The 21,284-nt window shown below is 46.7% G+C and overlaps 1 protein-coding gene across 1 annotated transcript in view; it reads right to left on the bottom strand.

Annotated features, from left to right (window-relative positions):
- Positions 1-21,284, bottom strand: part of LOC146194366 (glutathione S-transferase 1-like) — a 66,543-nt gene that overhangs the window by 30,931 nt on the left and 14,328 nt on the right. Inside the window, exon 3 of the mRNA XM_084597380.1 lies at positions 13,893-13,951. Coding sequence (XP_084453506.1) covers positions 13,893-13,951 — 59 coding nt within the window. The remainder of the gene's footprint in view (positions 1-13,892; positions 13,952-21,284) is intronic.

Below are 21,284 nucleotides of genomic sequence, written 5' to 3'. Positions count from 1 at the left end.
GCCGATCTCCAGACCTCAATTGCGTTACGGATCTACTTAAATACAATTCATTTGGATCGCTTCAGGTAAGCAGCTTTATCCCTTGTCATCTTGAATGAACAAAAGGATTGGTCCCAGGAGCAGTGTTCTTTAACTCCAGCTGAGACTCTCGATCTTCTTTCGGCGGCTGGTGTGGTAGCGGTGTATCGTTGAAGCCGGGAGGTTAATAATACGCGGGTACCAACAGAGTCAGTGATTGCCACATTTGCGGGAACTTCACGCCCGTCAGAGATAAAAGCATGGCCATTGATCTTTCGTGTGGATTCTCTTGAATCTAAGCCATTGCAGTGAACTAATTGCTGGCGATATGGTGACAGTGCTCGTTGTTGTAAGTCCTCCGTGCGGTGTTGCAAATGTGGCGATGGTCATCATTCGTCATCATGTCCACAACAAAACGACACATGCTGCCTTTGCGGTGGAGTCCATGCTGCAAACTCCTTGGAGTGTTCATCTCGAAAAGAGGAGCTTGAAATTCTGGAAGTAATGGACAGAAAACGCTGTTCGCGTCGTGACGCTGTAACAGAAGTTAAAGTGCGATTGCATGGTTATGCAGGTGTGTCAGCCCAATCAGGTGTGCCTCTGGATGCATCAATCTCAAAGGCGATAATGACTGCAGTGGAAGCCTCAATCACTAAAATAGTCGACCGAATAGTTGCTACTGTCACAGAGTATTTTCCTAACGTTATGGAAGTTCAACTAACGCAAGCCCTGCAATCAGGAACAGCCCCTGTCATATAAAACGTGCCTTCGGAAAGGTCTCAACTGCTTGAAAGCACTACTGTTGCTTCGGCTCACAGGACTACTCCAGATGAGGATGGAGACATTAATGACGCAGAGATGGTGGAATCAGATGTAAGAATTCTAAAACGGCGTGGGTCTCCTATGTCCAACCATTCTTCTCCGCGGTCCCAACCAAAATCAAAGAAACATCAGCATGCATCAAAGCCAAAAGAGAATATTTTGGGGCAGGCAGTTGCGGCTGCTCAGATTTCGCAATCATAGGGGCCCTAAATGTTATCCAGTGGAACTGTCGTTCAGTTCTAACAGCTTCAACCGATTTATTTCACATTTTTTCTCAGTATAATTCACATATAATTATTTTGCAAGAAACTTGGCTAACAGCCGATAAGAATTTCTATTTACAAAACCATAATTCATTACGACAAGATCGCCCATCAAAAGGAGGAGGTTTAATTATATTTGTCTCTAAAAAATTCTGTCACAGGGCTAAGATTTCTTTCCAGCTATCTTTTCTAGATTGTAATTTATTGGCCCTAGACTTTTTGAAATTCCAGGGCGCTGTCCACTTTCCTTAGTGAATGCTTATTTCCCTAGCGGTATACAAGACACAAAACCTCTAGATCTGCTATTAGTTAATTGTCCGAACTCAATTCTTCTGGCTGGTGATTTTAATTCGCATAATATGGCATGGGACTACAAGACGGATAGTTGCGGCAAGCGTCTTTGGGATTGGGTAACACAACTTTTCCTGTAGAAATTCGGGTTCGGCCACTTTCATAAGCAAGCAAACTCAATCTGTGTTAGATTTAACTTTTACCTCTCCCAGCCGTTTTGTTAATAATTGGTCGACACTTGATTGTGGCACCTCTAGTGACCACATACCGATTTCTTTTGGTGTTAATGGCCCTGTAATTCCAGCAACGTCTCAGTTGCAGTCATTTATTAACTATAATATTTTTCAGTTAACGTTACGCTCTAATCTTGAGTCAGTGACTAACACGGATGAAGAACAAAAATCAAAACGCTTATGCACGGTGATTAAGAATTACCGTAAGAAGTCTGAGATCTTGGTACGGAGCTGAAAGGAGAATAATTCAGCTGTTTGGTGGAATGCTGATTGTTCCCGAGATTACAGACGTAGAAAGGCGGCATGGAAAAAGCTTATCCACGACCATTGCCCGAAAAACTGGCATGATTGTGAGTTCATTGCAGCTACTTTTAAGCGTACAGTTGCAGAGCGAAGCACGAGTATGATGTTAGGCATTTTGATTTCCTGTCCAAATCTGGCAACCGAACTGCTCTTTTTGTTTGTTTACACTCGCGGAAAAAGATTCCGCAATCACAAAATTTACATTCCCTTATTTTGACTCCCCATGAAGCAATAGACACAATTGAAACAATTGCCAAAGGACTGGAGAAGCGTTTCTTGTCTAAACTTACTTCATGCTCAATATCTGTAATGCCAATGGATCCAATTAATTATGACCTTCAAATTTCCATTTCTGAGTTTTCTCCTATAGTTATGAGATTACCAGCCGCTGCTCCCGTTCCTGACAACGCAACTTCAAAAATGTTAAACTATTTTTGAGGAGTCACCTGACACTATTAGAGCTAATAAATCATTCCATCAAACACGCTTGGAACACCCAGAATGGAAACTTGCCAAACTAATTCCTTTCTTAGGAACAAAGGCGGTGCCTTTTCCATAGATAATATGAGACCAATTGCATTAACATAAAACATTGTAAAATTAATGGAAAGAGTCACACGTATTTCGGACTTCATGAATCAAGGAAATATCCTCAGTCCTTGTCAAATTGGTTTCCGTCAAAAGTGTTCTCTGGAATGCGCATGCTGACCTCGAGAGTCGAGTTCTTTTAGCACGGCGCCAAAAAATGTACGCTGCCTTGATAACGCTAGATATAGCAAAAGCCTATGATAGTGTTGAACATACCATTCTATTGCAAAAATAAAAGCTCTTCAGTTTCCACATTATTTAGTAGCCTGAATATCTGAATTCTTCCAAAACCGAGTTTTACTGTGCATTAAATGGCGTTCATTCTGAGAGATATTAGCAAGCCAGGGGAGTGCCGCAAGGAGCAGTCCTCTCCCCAGTCCTTTTCAACATACTACTCAGCTCAATTCCAGTTAATCATGACGTTCGCACTTACGTATATGCAGATGATATTGCGATTTTTGCAACTGCATCGGATATTCAACCACTTTATCTCCGCTTGCAAACGTACCTAAACTCTATTGAGAATTGGTTGTGTGGCTTGCGTCTCACATTAAATGTGAACAAAAGCGCGGTCCTTGTATTCAGTATATAAAATCCAAGTATGTCTGTAATGTATCAGCAACAAATAATACCTCAGGTTAAATCATTAAAGTATTTAGGGGTCACTTAGGATGATAATCTTTCATGGCAGCCCCACATTAACCATATTGCTACGAAAGGGGCTCGGGCCGTGAGCATGTTGCGCCGAATTAGTCGTCCCCGGTCTGGAATGCGGAGAGATGTGCTATAAATAGTTTATGTTATGTATGTGCGTCCAATTTTAGAGTTCGGTTCCGTTTTGTTTTCTGGATCAGCAGCTTATAAAATTTGGCCGCTTGTTCTCTTGGAGCGACAAGCGCTTCGGTTGTGTCTTGGACTTCCAAAATTTGTTGCCAACAATGTGCTCGGCCTTGAAGCCCGGATTCCTCCTTTGATATGTAGATTACAAATTATAACTGTTCAGACGTACCTAAAGATATATGAATCAGTTTTACCGATCAATGTCTATGTTTTGCTGTCAACCGACCTCCTTTTTCGGTATCCATCGGCCTAAATTTCCCACCCCGCAGGTAGTTAAGGTCAAAAATTTGCTGGACCCTTTAAATGTTTCCCTTCCTTGTATTCTACCCATACAAACCAGCGAGTCGTCTGTTGAAATTGTCTTTGACGACATATTCCCGGATAATGCTAAAGACTTATCATCCATTATTCTAAACGGATTATTAGAAGATCATTTGCCCCGCCGGTGTGGCGCAGTGGTTACGGCGCTCGACTATAGTTCCCAAGGAAGCGGGATCGAATCCCAGCCTCGGCGGCTGCGTTTCGTTGGAGGCGAAGCGGAGTGGCGCCCGTGTGCTATGCTATGTCTGTGCACGTTAAAGAACCACAGGTGGTCGAAATTTCCAGAGTCCTCCACTATGGCGTCTCTCATAGCCTGAGTCGCTTTGGGACATTAAACCCCACAAACAAACAAACAAACAGAAGATCATTTAAGAAGCCTTTCTGCTAGTTTAGTAATAGCTACTGACGCATCTCAATGTAATGAAAAGGCGGGTGTGGGTATATATTGCCCGCATTTAGACTGGTCTTTTTCTGTCCGGCTTCCGGACTTCACCCCAATTTTTGTAGCGGAGTTTCTGGCGGTGGTACTCGCTTTACGGAAATTAGACTCCTCTTTTTCTAAAGTGGCTGTAATTTCCGACTCTCTATCCTTGTGTACATCCCTCTCTTCGTCGGTGGATTCTGCAATAGTAAAAACCTTTATCTCCCTGATTCCTAGACATTCGAAAATTGTACATATGGTATGAGTACCAGGCCACAGCAATGCGACTTTAAATGAATATGGTGATAGTTTGGCATAAGAGTCCCTCAATGACCCCGTAGTATCTATCCTTCCGGCGACAGCGTACATCACCGCAGCGAGGTTTCAGAGAAACGTTCTATTACATATGAAAAATTGACATCTTTTAAGATCTGATGACTACCTACATCTAAATTATTCTTGGAATAGAAAAATATGTCATTTACGGCCACTTGAGAGTTCTCTAACAAGGCTGCGATGCCGTATCCCACCTTTAAATTTCTATCTTTACAGGTCTGGTTTGGCACTTTCTGCAGTCTGCGCATTTTGCGGTGAGCAGGAATCATTGCATCACGTTTTATTGTTTTGCCGCCGCTTCACTACGTTGAGAAGACAGTTGATGGGAAGGTCATTGCAACAGCTTGGCCTCAGTTTAAGTAGGCCGATATTGTTATCATTTGGCGCCACCATCCTTGGCAGTCTCAGGTCTGTTTTCACCGCCATGCAAACTTTTTTCTGGAATCAAATCGTTCGCCTTGCTAAATATATAAACATCACTTGTTCTACAATTACAGTGATCTCCCGTGTGTGTTACGCCTTTTTACATTTCATTTATTTCCCTTTTTGTTTCCTTTCCTCTACCCCTCAAATCACTTTTTTTTCATGCAAGTATACTTCAAAATGTTTCTTTGCTACCCAATTCTTGGCCGATCCCCCCCTGTGAGTATGTGCCATATGTCATTTGGTCAACAACAACAACAACATTCCCCCTCCCGAACGAAAGTCACCATCCTGGTCGCAAAATAAATCTCAAGGTCGGCGGTTAAAGTGTTTCAAACGCGACATGTGTACAATCTCGGTGCCGCGACACCGACAATCGCGAACAGGCGGTGCAGGTGTGGTGAGATAATTAACAGGGGAAGTTTGTTCTAGAACCATGTACGGGCCAATAAAACGGCTCAAAAACTTTTCACACAGGCCGGGGATGCGAGTAGGAGTCCAGAGTAGCACTTCGTCTGCAGGGCGGAAAGACACTGAGCGATGGGTCGCTTTTCCTGGAAGCTTGAGTGGCTTCAGTTTGAAGGCGGGCACGATCACGGCAGTGGGCGATACGAGACACGAACTGTTCGTGGGAAGGCGCGGCAGAAGGAGTGAAAGCTGAGAAGAAAAATGCTTTGAGGGAGAAGGTAGGGTGGCGGCCATAAACAAGAAAAAACGGAGAGTAGGTGGTGGTTCGTTGAACGGCAGTGTTGTAGGCGAAGGTGACAAAGGGGAATAAGGAGTTCCAGTTGCTGTGCAGAGGATGAATGTAGGTGGATAGCATATCAGAAAGGGTGCGATGAAAGCGTTCTGTGAGGCCATTGGTCTGAGGGTGGTAAAGAGATGTACTTTTGTGCACCATGACTGAAGCATGAAGCCCTGCGGCGAAGACGGTAGAGAGGAAAGACTTGCCACGATCGCTGAGGAGGAGGCGAGAGGCGCCGTGGCGAAGAAGTAGGGTGTGGAGGAAGGGGTTGGCGATTTCGGAAGGGGAGCCGGAAGGAAGTGCTGCGGTTTCAGCGTATCGGGTGAAGTGGTCAACGGCAGTAACGACCCAGTGGTTGCCAGCTGGAGTAAAAGGCAAGGGTCCATACAAGTCGACTCGGACGACTTCGAAAGGCCTGAAAGGACATGTGAGGGGTTGCAAGAGACCGGCAGGAGGCAACAGACCGCTTGCGTCGTTGACAAGGGATGCAAGACGCCATATATTTTAAAACTGAGGTTGAAAGGCCAGGCAAGAAGAAACGACTTTTAATGCGGTCGTAGGTTTCGTGGTATTCAAAGTGACCTGCGGGGGAGTCGTCGTGAAAGGCTTGTGGAATTTGAGGGCGCAGGGAGGAATGAATTACGGGAACCCAGGTGTGGCCCAGTGGGCTGTAGTTGTGCCAAAATAATGTGCCATCCTGTAAGATAAAATTGTTGAGCCCAAGAACGGAGACGGGCATTTGAAGGTCTAATAACACCAGTGAGACTATCAATCAGCTTTCGACAGTAAGGGTCAGCACTCTGGTGGTGAGCAAGACTGCAGTCTATATCTGGCGTGGGAGCAATAGAGGCGTCGCTCAAAGACTGGATAACTGTAGGGTTTAAATGGCGCGACTCCGTTGGGACAGGAGAGGGATGCGAGGACATGTGTTGCGACGGCGAAGCAAAAGGGCAACCGAGAGAGAGCGTCGGCTTCCTTGTGCTTCTTGCCCGATTTGTAAGTGACAGTGAAGTCGTATAAGGCGGAGGATTTACCGCCCGAGACAACCGTGCAAATTTTTCATAGAAGATAACCAGCATATGGCGTGGTGGTCAGTGACGACCGTGAAGTAACGGCCGTACAGGTAAGGACGAAACTTCTGAACCGCTCAGACGACGGCGAGACATTCTTGTTCGGTAGTTTTGTTCCGCAGTATTCAGAGATCGACTTGCATAGGCAACAACATTTTGTGTAGAGCTGTCTTGGCGTTGCAGAAGGACAGCAACAATGCCATGGCTACTGGCGTCAGTGTGCAAAATAGTCGTAGCTTTTTCATCAAAATGACCCGAAGTCAAAGCGCGCTTCAGAGTTTCAAATGCTTTTTCGCAAGCAGGAGACCAGATGAAAGGCGTGTCGTTGTGAAGAAGCGCATGTTATGGTGAGGAAATAGAGGCAAAATTGCGAATCAGTCTGGGAAGTATGATGCCAAGCCGAGGAAACTGCGGAGATTTTTGACCCGAGTCGGACGGGGAAAGTGCAGCACAGCAGCGATTTTTTCAGGGTCAGGCTTAATTCCTTCGCTGCTTACGAGATGGCCGAAAACTTTAATATATTTTGATGCAAAACGGCATTTCTTCGTGTTTAGCTGTGGGCCAGCGCTGGAAAGTGCTGTCAAACTTTATCGAGACGAGTAAGGTGATCAGAAAATGACAAAGAAAAAATGACGATGTCATCTAAGTAATAGCGACATGTTTTCCATTTGAGGCCGCCGAAAACTGTGTCCATCATGCGCTCAAATGTAGCAGGAGCATTGCAGAGTCCAAATCGCATTACATTGAATTCGTACATACCGTCCGGTGTTGCAAAGGCGGTCTTCTCTTTATCCTCTTCATGCATGGGGATCTGCCAGTAGCCTGATCTTAAGTCAAGGCTGGAGAAAAATTGGGCACCTTGTAAACAATCGAGGGCGTCGTCAATTCGAGGAAGGGGATACACATCCTTGCGAGTGATTCTATTTGAAGCACGGTAATCTACACAAAAAGGAACCGAACCATCTGTTTTTTTTTTGTTTTTTCTTTTGCACTAGCACAACAGGCGATGACCAGGAACTGGACGATGGTCGTATGATGTTGCGTGCAAACCTATCAGCAACATTTCCCTGAATAACCTTGCTCTCGGTTGAGGACACACGATATGGCCGGCGTCTAACTATGCCTGATCCGTCGGTGTAGATGCGATGCGTTTCTGCAGCGGTTTGATCCAATGTGCCAGAATTGACGTCGAACGAGTCTGCGTGCTTGTTCAATACAGCGAGCAATGCGTCTATCTGGTCTGATGTCAGGTTGGTGCTCATTGTGTGGCGAAGTGCTGCACTGAGCGAGGCAGGGGATGAATCAGAGCAATCGGCGGTGGAAATGGGAAGAAGAGTGACAGGCTGGGCGGAAGCAACTAATGCAACAGTAGAGCCGCGGCGCAGAAGAATGGGCTCTGATGTGGTGTTGAAGGCGGCGAGAAGAGAAACACCGCTGGAGAAGCGAAGAAGGGACACGATGATGATAATACCTCTTGACAGGAGACGAGGGCTGGATGTAATCAGGACGTCGCCATCGGTGGCGGCGTCAGATAGAATATCTTCGTTGTCCGGATGGAGGATGTGATCGGCAAGCATATCTAAGCGGGCGGAAGGTGGTTCTCTATCGACAATAATGTTGCATTCAGTGACCTCAATAGTGGGAGGGGAAGACGTAATGACTGCTGAGGCATTTTGGAGGAAATCCCAATAGAAGATGAGGTGATGGACACAAGAGGATAGGACAGCAAACTCAATGAAGTGCAAGATGCCATCAATGGTGACGCGCTCCACAAGGGTTAATATTCTACTAATATCTTTGTGTGGGCGAGTCGGTGAAGCATCGTGCAGAACAGGAGCGCAAAAAACAAGGACACAAGGAACACATAGAAACCGGACTAGCGCAGATTACAAAGTAAATTTTTATTGAAAAAACAGGCCGTAATTTATACCTCTAATCACACAAGACCAGTAATTTAGAAACACAGCATACTCATTGCCAGCACGACAGTCACCTTATCAACCGACGAAGCTCAGGGGCAATCAACAGGCACTAAGGAAAATATAAAAGATTAGACAACCAGCAATTCCGAGTTATCATCATAGCAAAAGCAGAGTCAGAACAACGTGGCAAAAGCTGAGTCAAACAACAGAAATCACTAACCTAACCAAAGAGAGGTGTAAACGGTTAAAATAAACAAAGATTATAGCAAAAGCAGTGTCAGAACGTCGTAGCAAAAGCAGAGTAGAAGCATCATAGCAGAGTCAGCACCGTAAAACCATAAAAACAAAAACAAATGAACACCTTAGGTACAACTTCACATAACTTCGCAAAAAAAGAGTGAACGGATCACTGAAACCGTAGGCACATCACCGGGTAAAAAAACAAAACTAAATAATTTAAATTGAACCGTCCAAAAAGGCTATTTCTTTTCGTGACAAGCAAATTGACAGTGCTGACGCACCCCTCTCCACCCCTAGACATGAGCCAAGCTTCAACCACCTCCCTTTCATGCAGGTCTTTTGCTCGTGCCCTTATCTCTGATTCATCGTACAGTGGTTCACATTTAAAATCTCACTCAAGCCCCCAATCATAATCACAACCACATTTTTTACATTTCTTGCAGTGATCGGCAAGGTGACCGCCTGCATTGTTGTCCACACACCTCCTATGCTCTCATATTCTGTCATTAACACATTGGCCAGTCTGGCCGATATAGGAACTGGCACATAGCAACGGAATCTCGTACACCACACCAATTGAAAAAGCTGTAGCTTTCAACGCATGTTTTTTTCGTAAATTCTTCCAGCTTTTCCTTTTTCTTTCCTAAAATGCTGCATACGCCAGACATTTTGCATGGCGCCGAGAAAAGCAGGTTCACCTTGTAACGCATTGCTATTTTCTTAAGCTTTCGCACAATCTTTAATAGCAGCAAAAATGCTGCAGCCGGTGCGCGTCGTCGTATCAGTAAAGCTCGCCAACTACGATAACTCTAATTCGGTGAAGTGCTTTTTTGCCGAATTAGTGGGTCTCATACCTCAAATAAGCGTATACAGGCACAGTTGGAGGTGTAAATTAAATAAATAAATGAACGAAATGCTGACGCGCAACTGAACTGCCCAGGAAAGCATCTCACAGCAGCAGGTCAACGTGCGTTATCCCACTTCGCCATGCGGGCACTTCCGAGAGGTGGCGCCACGGTATGTCCTTGCGCCCAATGCAACAGTTGCATCTCACCTGTATTCACCTATTGGGCTCAAACGTGGAGGCTAACCAAAAGGGTTCTACTTAAGTTGAGAACAACGCAGAGGGCTATAGAACGAAAAATGGTAAGGGTAACGGTAAGAGATATAAAGCGTGCAGAGTGAGAGAAATAACCCGAGTTAATGACATTCTAGTGGAAATCAAGAAGAAATAGGCATGGGGTGGGCATGTAGTGCGAAGAGATAATAACCGATGGTCACGAAGGGTAACAAATTGGATTCCAAGGGAAGGAAAGCGTAGCAGGGGGAGGCAGTAAGCTAGGTAGGCGGATGAGATTAAGAAGTTCACAGGGGACAAGTTGATACAGCTTGCATGTCCTTCGCCCTGCAGTGGGTGTAATTGATGTGACGATAATGAATCATTTCTTTAATGATTTGATAAATAACTATGGTTCTAAATTAAACCGTTCCAAAGATACAGCCAAATTTGTAACTCCTTTTGCATTCTGCAAAACCGACACTAACAATTTCGGTTTTCAATACGGAAGTATACTGCCCTGTCCTCACGGTCTTGATTGCCGTCTTAATATTTTAATTTCAAACCACATAATAATTGTTATTTAGTTTGCATACACTAGAACCTTTCCGTACGAATTGACGAACCTGCAGACAAATTTAGTTCTGAAATTCCAATTCATCAGTTATTTCTAAATTACTCGCGAAAATTATGGTTTTAACTAAAACCTTCCTGAATATAGCCAAATTTGCAACCCGCGTCTGGCAAAGCGAAACTAACAGTTTCTGCTTCCTTGTACCAAAAAAAAAATTACTTGTTTTAGCAATATTGCTTCTTTACTTCGTAACTTTTACGTTTATAATCACACTTGTTTCCAGGTATGTATGTCTATATTCGTTTGAATTGAAAAGAGCACGTTAATAAGTGGGGCGCATGGCATTTAGGCTACATAGATGGTGCACACTGGAGCTTTCCCGCGCGAATTGAAGAAGCAGCAAAGTACCTGCTCGGAGCCTCGTGTACTTCTAAGGTTTCACCTTGTTATTTACTCGCTTTACGTATGTGGGAAAAGTGAAAGATTGTTTGAAAGCTTGCTTCACAGGTGACCAACAGCGCATTAGCAAATCCTCCCGTCTCTCTATCGATGCCGGAAGAAACGCAAGGAAAAAAAGTGAGCAGACGCACGGGCAAGAACAAGTTAAGAGAAGACTAAGGAGGATCTGAGTTAAAACTGTAGCCGATTTTAACCCCCTTGGGAAACGCTATATGGCCTAAGGAGCTATACGAAATATTTTTTTCTTCCTTTTCTCGAAACTGCCATTTCGTGTTACGCGAACATTCGTAACGTTCTTCCCCTAATAAAAAATCTAGTCATTTTGCCCATTTATTCCCTTTCTATTGGACTGCGCAAAGAACCAACAAAAATAAAATTCACCATAACTTTTTTTCTTGTTGCATTTGATTTAAAAGCATGCCTTACTGAAACCCCTTTCTGGTAATTGTCATTATAAACAACACTTGATTTTATGGTAATTATTTAGGTTCATTGAACAGCAAACACCTCTATGTATTCTGGGCTTCTCTACGGGGCTGCGGCTCCTCTCTCAGAGCAAACAACTCTCCGCTAGCTCAGACCACAGTGGTGGCCCCAAGAACAACGCGAACACCGAGGACCAAAGGGTAAACCGTTTAATGGCTTCCTCGGTCACGCGGGCACGTTCAAGCAACTCAGTGTTCACCTGAGCAATCTGTCGTCTCTTCTTGGACGCGTCCGTTCACTTCGCCCGTCCGGCCCGCACTTTCGAGCTCGTTGCACACACCACACGGGAGGCTGTTTTCGCAGATCCTGCGTGCGCAATCACGTGACACAAAAGTGACGTAGGGCTTCGTCACTGTTGCGCGCCCTATGGGTGTTAATTTTTTTTTTTTTTCGTTTTACTGGAGGGAGCGAGATGGTGGCTGTAAGCTAGGTGGCGTTAAGTCCAATGCGCGGGAAAGATGAAAGGAGGCACTTGACCGTCGGAGCGGGGCTTCGAACTGGTAGAGGGGGAGCGCCTAGCCTACGTCCTGTCAGCAAAGAAAGCACACAGCAGCCCACACGCACGCTTTCTGAAATGATGAAAGGAGAAGCGGGCAGGCTAGGCAACGTAGACAGCGCGGTTTCAAACCAATGACTGCAGTGAGCGCCGGTTCTGTGCGTTCGCAATGTTTTGCTTTCATTCTTTTTCTTCCGTTGGTTTGACCGGGTGGCTGGTATTCGAGGCGACGCAGGGACTCGGAGTCGTGAGTCCGCGTCTTCGCAGCGCGCTGCACGGATCGTGTGTTTGCTTACCTCATTGTAATGAAAACTTGAAGGCACTGACCGTATGCGGGGCCGCACATATACTGAGTACCTGAGCATGGGTTATCTGCACACACGCGCGCCCACAAAGATGCATTTTTGTAGTGGCAGAAAAGAAATAACTGTTAAGATTGAGAACATCTTCCAAAGGCGCGTAAATGTTGATGTTTGGAATTAAGTTGTGAAATTATACAGTATGTTGCTTAACTTATGGGCAGACAATTTTTCGTCTCTATAGTTGTTTCCCATGAGAGGCGCAACACAAGATGCAAAAACATCCCATTGAGAACTATACGCGCACACAGAAAAAGTCAAATCTTTAGCGCTACCTAAGCTGCCGTTCAGGCCAAAAATCAGCCCATACCTAACTGCTAGGAAAACATAAACTATAGGACTGCTCTGTGGTTTGCCGAGGGCAGCTCCAAGCCGTCACAAGTTTGTAACTACGCTGTCTACGTTGGCTAGCCTGCCCGCTTCTCCTTTCATCCTTTCAGAAAGCGTGCATGTGTGCTGCTGTGTACTTTGCTTGCCGCCCATCCTCCAGCAGCGCCGCTCCGACGACCAAGCGGCTCCTTGCATCCTTCCCGCGCATTGGACTTAACAGCTTGCAGCCACCCTCTCACTCGCTCCAGTAAAACGAAAAAAAATATATATATTGAACGCCCGTAGGGCGGGCAGAAATGACATAGACCCTACGTCACTTTTGTGTCATGTGATTTCGCACTCAGGACCTGCAAAAATATCCTCCCACCACACACGCACTCACTCTCCCCGAAACCCCACCCAACCAACACACACGCAGCGCGCGCTTTCTTGCCACAGCAGCCGATCGAGGGAAAGAGGGGGAAGGAGGCTGCCACGTGATCTGTAGAGTAGAGGCCGCGCTTCACCCTCTCCGCCGCGTATATAACAGCAAACAGTATATAACAGCAATCGTAATCTTTGTTGTAGAAAGGTGTATAAGAGTTGTGATTGCTGACGTGGTATGCGTACTTATCACATTTTTGTGCTACAAAGGTAAAGCAGTTTTCTTTCTTTTTTTTTTGAACTGTCTGATTAAATACAAAAAGTGCATCTTTAATAATGACCACTAAGTTCTTCTGTGTGCTTGATATTGGTTTGGTTTGGTAAAACTTTATTTCCCACAGTAGGGGTCCTGAAGGACACTCGGCAAGGCGCCAGGTGTAGAGGGCATCTCCCACGTCAGCACAGAGAGCCCGAAGCTCTCCGCCGCCGCGCGGGCCTCCTGGACAGCCCGAAGCTGATCATGTAGTGAAGCACTTTTTAACACTTTGTCCCAATGTTCCTTGTTCTTTTTTTTTTTTGAAAAAATGGCCTCCCGCCTTAAATTGAGCACTGGCGAGTGCCAGGGGTGTACTTCGACGACCGACGAGTACGCTTCCTGCTATCGCTGACGCCGAATTACTCAGTCCTTTGCGGGCGCAAGTCAGCGCAATGAAAAGTTTATTTAAGTGAAATGCCACCGTCTTCGATTGCTACCTACAGCCTCATCCCTATCACGTAACACTATCATGTTCTAGTGCACTGTTTGCCACCCAATGTGGTTACTATGTTCCTGACGCGCATTAATATTAGTTCGTATCTACTAGCCAATACCTCATTGTAGCACCAGTGTTCTTGGATGTTTACCTGCTGTGAGTCTGGCATCAGCATCTTACCTTTCCCAAAGAACAAAAGTATCGTCTTGAAGAGTTGGTATGGTGTGCATTGGGTTCAGCTGAAACAAAGAAAGCAGCCAGTGAGCTAAAATGGGCCTGATAAAAAAGAGCATGTTTCAGTTATTTCTGAGCAATCAACATCAAAAATAAACACTATATATGATACCGCCCTTGTAAATGTTTGCATATTTTACAGGTATGCGTCAGTCGCTGGCAAACTCTGGGTACCACGTCCCTAGGAACAAAATACGACATACTTGGGTACATGTCTAAGAATACTTCGCATTTCAAAGTCCTTAATTATACTGTAACTTTTCGTGTAACAAAGATTTTCTCTCCGAGATAATACCGCTGAATAGGGTAGAAAATGGACAATTTCAGAACCATTAATTTTACACTCGGGAGCAGCTCAGCAAGTTCATTTACTTGTAGCACCGTCAACACTACTCCCCATACGAATTTGTCGTATTTCTGCAACGAGTTGTGCATGAGCTCCACGGCGAAGAGCCGCTTTTAAGGCTTGCAGGGCTGCTTTTGAATCTGTGAAAATAGACCACCGCTGGGGGCTCTGCTGACTGATATCGTGGACTCCCCATATTTCATGCATGAAAAAGAGGCTGACAGCAATTGCTCACGTACTTGCCTTTATTGGGGGAAAATCATGGGGAGCGTCGTGCGGTCGATGCTCCAACTGTACCGTGCAATATTTATGGGATTTCTTCGTACAGCTTACCTGCACTTGGAAATATCAAGGAAACCAACTTAGGAATTCTACAGAGCGTTCAAGCTCAAGCTCTGCGAACCTGCCTGGGATTGCCGAAATGTGCCTCTACGGCTGCTACCATTTTAATTGCACAGGACCATCCCATATCTACCTACCTAACAGTTGACTCCCTGAGGGCACATTTCCGACACGTCTCTCGGGTTCCCTGTCATCATTTGGCCAGTCTTCCTATTACCAGGCCGCGTACATCGTTTACAAAGACCGTCGATGCGCATCGCGCTATATTGCCGTCCCAGTTTACACCCGCATCTAGACCGTCCTCTCCACTATGGAGCCTGCATAAACCACACGTGCTTCTTTCAATACCCGGGATCAGGAAGAAGGTCGAGCTATCGACGACAGAACTAAAACAAATCACTCTTGAATACTTCCATGAGTACCATGTAAATCGTTTGCACGTCTACACCGATGGTTCAGTGAATGCCGTGTTCTTCAGGCTCCATGGTCATACCCTCAATTAATACAAAAATAAAAGTTAGAACAATTCACCAGACTTCTTCAACAGCTGCAAAACTAACCGCTCTTCGTGTCGCAATTAGGCATATCAGTCAGCAGAGCCCCCAGCGGTGGTCTATTTTCGCAGATTCAAAAGCAGCACTGCAAGCCTTAAAAGCGGCTTTTCACCGTGGAGCTCATGAACAACTCGTTGCGGAAATACGACAAATTCATCACTGTGCAATTAATGGAGGACATGACATCATCTTCCAGTGGCTTCCAGGACACAGCGGCATAGCGGGCAATCTTCGGGCGGACGAAGTCGCACGAACAGCCCACCAAGACGACGATTGCGTGCCGATTCCCTTTTCCGGGGCAGACGCAGCGGGCAGGCTTCGCGCACTTGCGCGGGAACACACACTCTCCTTGTGGAATTCTGCCCAGTTTGCGAACTGCCGCTTAAAATCTTTGGACCATGACCTGAAGCTCCGCCTTCCACCTGGCCTACCCCGACGCGAAGAAACTTTGCTGTGCCGCCTGTGGGTTGGTGTAGCGTTCACAAACTCGTATTCTTTTATGATAGGCATGGCAAACAGCCCTGCATGTACAAACTGTGGATGCGACGAGTCTATAGACCACATTCTTTGTGTGTGCCGGATATACAGTGAGGAAAGGCAGTGTCTGTGCCGTACGCTGGAGCATCTAGATGGACGCCCATTGAGTGAAATTAAGATTTTAGGTCCCTGGCCACGGCAATCGTCTGCGGTGAAGGCCTCCCAGGCACTGCTCCGCTTTATGAGAACCACAGGCCTAATCGAATGACTATGAGTTTGCTATGACATGACTGTGACGTGATGTGATGTGGCGTGTCTGTTATGTGACTGTACTAACTTCAACTATTCCTCTCTCACAACTTTTATATCCACTCATCCCCTTCCCCCAGTGGTTGCTTTTACTGATTAACCTCCCTGCCTTTCCTCCTCATCTTCCTCTTCCGTCAAAACTGTTTCTATGTTGAAGGCGTGAACCAGATATAAAATTTTGAAATGCTCATGATAGAGAGAGATTTTAATGGTAGCAGATGTCTGTCTGGTGCTAAGCCTGAAGGTGCTAAGGTGCTAAGCCTAAGGTGATAAGGGTGACAAAGAGGGGAAGGACAAATGAATGAAAAAAAATAATCGGGACACACACTTTCACACACAGATGAGTTTCAAAAGGTCTTTTCAAGCCTGTGTCCTTAAGAAAAGTTATTAACGGCTCTGGCTCGCGCAGCCGAAGACCAATCACACCAAGGACAGAGGACGTGTTTAAGGCGCAGAGCTGTGCCTTTAGCTATAAGCCTAAAATATTACGCAATGTCCTGCGATGTGCAATGAACCTTTGGAAGTTACTAAATGTACGAAATCGTCACACATAACATGTAGAGCACAGAGGGCTGCTGGCTATACCAATTTTATGTAAGAAATAGTGTGTGCACGACGCATTCAAGCGAATTCAGTGCAGGCAGTTACGATGGCGTCTGCTCAAATTGTGTCGAATTTGAAAGAAGCTAGCGGGATCTATTCGATGTACAGGTCGGCGTTCATTGTCCAGGTAACACCCCAGAGAGCACCGCAAATGCCATCGTTCAGTGGCTACAAGTCTTGCTTCATCTCTTCGTGAGAATGGAATTGGAATTATTCTTAATTACCCTTAGGGTACTAGTTTTGCAGCGGCGTCGGCGTAGTCATCGCCAGCGATGCCGAAGTGAGCAGGTAACTGCTGTAGCACAATGCGGTGACGCAGCTCGCAGGCCTCAGTGTGCAGGTTATTTAAGTCAATGACGAGCTGTTCCTGAATTCTTGATGACTTAAGCAATTATAGTACAGCGCGACAATCACTGAAGATAACCCATGCTGCAGGGGGTTGTTATAGAATATATATAATAGCCTCTCCAAGAGCTGTTAATTCAGTAGCCATAGCTTAAGTGCTGTGACTGGGTGTTGTCGAGATTGCGGCATGCATTGATGGTATCCAGACGCTAATTGATGAAGAAACAGCTGTAAAAGAGCCATCAGTATAGGTTTAGCAATGTTGACTGTCGCATGCATAAATGTGCTCAAGGGTGAAGTATTTAAATGCGTGTTCTAGGGTGTGAGCTTACTTTTGATGCCACGTATAGTCGTTCAAATTTGCCATGAAGCAAACCTTGAATTGGAGGAATATGGGAGAGGCCTTCGCCTTGCAGTCAGTATAGTCAGGCTGAGGATGATGATGATGATGATGATGATGATGATGATGATGATGATGAAACCTAGGAAAGATTACGGGACTGCGCGTTGATGTTGCGCAGGAAGTAGATGGGAGAATGTTGTCATACTTTGCCCTGAAAATGGATGTGTAGGCTCAGGTACAAAGCGCAGCTGGGCACGAAGCAGCGCCCCTGGTATCAGCATGATTACAGATAGACGTTTTCTCTCCGCCAGAGTACCCATTGTGGAGGTGTTCTTTGGAAGACCGAGGCAGACTCTCATAGCTTTTGCTTGTATGGCTTCAATCAGTTTTATACTTGCTTGCGAGAGGCTTTGAAGAACAGGGAGACTATAGCGCAGAAGGCCTTCACAAAGTGCTCCATAAAGTCCTAAGAAAAATCTTTGCTGAAATAATACTAAATATAGACACGTATGAGGAGCGTTTGATCTTAAGTTTTTGAACGTGTGGTGAACACGAAAGAGACTTATCAAAGGTCACACCTAGAAATGTTTGGTAGGTGCTAGAAAGGTGCTAGCAACTTTCAGCACGTAATGGGAAAGATCACGTCGTGAAAATGAAATTGATGCGCACTTTTCTGGAGGTATCACAAGACCTCGCTTATTTTAGAGTAATACAGTGAAAACCTCTCTCTGTAATCAAGCATGCACAATGTGCCTGTTTCGCCCGGTACACCATACACAGATGTCATCTGGGTAGAGAGAGATTTCAACAATAGGTGGCAAGAAACTGTTCAAACCAAGAAGACATTTTGAAGAGGGTTGAACTTAAACTTCTTCCCTGAGGAACGCCACGAGGTGTAGGTGTGTATCACCTTGATCAGTTGACATGTAAATTGTCCTATCACGAAGATAATACCACCTGGTGTTCTCAGGTGGCGCCTGAAAGAAACGGACATTGAAGCGGGTTCACGCGCTGTCGGCGGAACGCTGCTTGTTGATAAAGCCTCGCCTGTCTTTTTAGTTCAAGCGTATACCTGTTTTCCGTGACATATTTTGGTGGTGGTGCTGGGTATCGATCCCAGTATATGTCCCGTAAACCTCCGCACGCCCAGGACTCAACTTCTGTGCGAGTCGACACCCCTGTGCACCGTGCTAGACAGGGGAATCAAGGCCTACCCCCTGAGCACGGGCCGTTGGAGTTCAGCACCACAGCCGCCCCACGACCTTCCATGCAAGCTCCAGGTTACTACACCTTGCAGAACCCGCGAGTGCCTCAGCCCTTCCACGGCAGTCAGAATGAAGACGTCCAAGACTGGCTCATCCAGTTTGAACGGGTCGTCTCATTTAATCATTCGGACGACGCCGCCAAGCTTAGAAACGTCTTCTTCAGCCTGGAAGTTGAGTTCTGCGTGAGTTCTGCCAGCGCATCCTTGAGACTTATACCAGTGCGGATCGGTGAGAACGCGCAGAAAGAGCTTTAGAGTCTCGTATGAAGATGACGAACGAGACTTCAACCGCGTATGAGGAGGACATGACCCGGCTCTTCCGACGATCCGACCCGGCCATGCCTGAAGACAGAATGGTCTGCCACCTGATGTTAAAGAACAACTGTTTGCTGGTCTCTTGCGTAATCCACCGATCACGGTTGCCGGGTTTCTTGCGGAAGCTGACACAATGAAACGGGTGCTCCAGCAGCGATCTATCACTTACGACAGGCCGGTACTCACCGCTTCGGTTGCGGAGCCGCTTTCAGCCTTCGGGCCCACCGAGAATCTACGCGACATCATTCGCTATGTTTTAAGAGAAGAGCTCCAGAAGCTTTTCGGCCGATGGTAGATTCTATAGCTGGCAGTGTCCGCGAAGAGCTTCAAGCAAATGAGGCCTTCGGTACCGCCTGCTGATCCGCCACATTTTTCCACGCGTAGTACCATCGTCGAACGTGTGCAGATATGTTGCGACGCCCTGCGCCTACTACGACGCCATTACAGCCGCCCGATCAAGGCTCACTCTATTCCGCACGAACTAAGCCGTGCATCGACAACCGACGACCTCCCCAGCCGAAGGCGGACCTGTGGCGCGCCCCAAATCGTCAAAGCCTGTGCTGCCATTGCGGGGAACCAGATCATCTGTATCTGTATCTGTATCGACAGCTGGGACTACACGATTCCCCATCGACATGCGCCGCCCTCCATTAGGCTAGCGACCACGTGAGATTGAGGACTACTTAGCCCAGCAGCGCATGGTGTCAACTTCCCAGCGGCAGTCACGCTCCCCGTCTCCACACCGACCATCGCCGCAGTACAGATCCTCTTGGATGGCGCAGCGACGGTAGCCACGTCCCCGTCGGGAAAACTAAACACAGCGACCTTCGGGGGTGAGGCCGCTTGCAATCGACGTAACGAAGACCCTCCGACAACGAGACCTCTGGGCGACCAAGAGTTTACGGCACCGACGACAGTTCCGACGCTTGAAGATCGATTCTCGCTGGACATACCCATGGTTATCGACGGCTATAAGGTTAGCGCATTGGTGCACACTGGCGCTGATTATTCAATTTTAAGTTGGAAGTTAGCGGCACTGCTTAAAAAGTAATGACTCCATTGTCTGACACGCAGATTCTCACCGCTTGTGGACATGTCGTAACTCTGAGCGGCGTGTACGCGGCAAGAGTTCAAATTCACAGCTCCACGTTCGCTGTCAGCTTCCTCGTTAAACCTGACTGCTCCCGTGACTGTATCCATGGTGTTGATTTTCTCCGGGAGTATGGAGCTATTATCGACCTCCGGAAGCGTACAGTGACATTTTCGACCAAGAAAGCTTCTGATACTGACATCGATAATCGCCAACGCCGCGCCACCCTTCGAATTTCCGCCGAGAGCGTTTTGATTCCGCCGCGCGCCAGTATTTTTGTGCCTGTTACCTGTGACGACCAGCGTGACGGGCCTGCTGTCGCAGAAGGCAACCAGTCTCTTTGGCTCACCCACGGCATCTGTACAGCGCGCAGCCTCATTCACCTCCGCGACGGCCGGGCTGAGCTCCTGGTGACTAATTTCACCAACGAACCCCGGAATCTTTTTTCTGCTACTTCCATCGCATTCGCCGACTCTTTAGCGGATGTTTTTGAATGTTTTACATTTGCAGCTGTTAGCACTGTGCACCCGCCCCTTGACCATTTTGACATTAGTCCGGACCTCTCGGAAACACAGAAGCGTGACCTACGAGCTCTCCTACTAGAATACGGTGCTTGTTTCGGTACCTCATCGAACGTACGGCAAATGCCTCTTGTTAAACACCGAATCATTAATCCCGCCGACGCCCGCCCTATCCGCCAGCAGCCGTACCGTATCTCAACGACGGAACGTGAAGCGATTCAGACACAGGTTCAGGAGACGCTTTGTGATGGCGTCATACAACCGTCCAACAGCCCGTGGTCGTCCCCAGTCATGCCGGTAAAGAAAAAGGATGGGACCCTTCGCTTCTGTGTTGATCATCGAAAGTTGAACGACATCACTAAAAAAGACATCTACCCGCTTCCCCGTATCGACGATTCGCTCGACAGGCTTCGTCGTGCCCAGTACTTCTCCACAATAGACTTAAAGACCGGGTACTGACAGATTCACCTGTGTTCACCTGATGCCGCAGGTGTTCACCTGATGCCGGTGAACACCTCCGGCAACACACTCCCTCACCAGAACAGGAGTTGGCCACCCTGGTGAAGTAATTGGCCGCAACCTCCTATGATAAGCTCCATAAAACCCCGGCCCTCAGTCACCAGCGGCTGCGGAACAACTGACCATGGCGGCGCTCAGACCTGTGACGCAGCAGGGGGTGCTAGAATACCTGGCTCTGCTGGACAGGCCGCCATTGGAAACTGACCCTGGCAACGTTTAACGCTAGAACCCTAGCTAGTGAAGCTAATTTAGCAGTGCTGTTAGAGGAACTAGAGGGTATGAAATGTGATATCATAGGGCTTAGTGAGGT

This window comes from Amblyomma maculatum, chromosome 3 (assembly GCF_055883805.1).
Source record: "Amblyomma maculatum isolate TAMU_Amacu chromosome 3, ASM5588380v1, whole genome shotgun sequence".
Classification (NCBI taxonomy): Eukaryota; Metazoa; Arthropoda; class Arachnida; order Ixodida; family Ixodidae; genus Amblyomma; species Amblyomma maculatum.
Note: the sequence above shows the minus strand (reverse complement) of the source record. Positions and strands in the feature narration are given on the sequence as shown.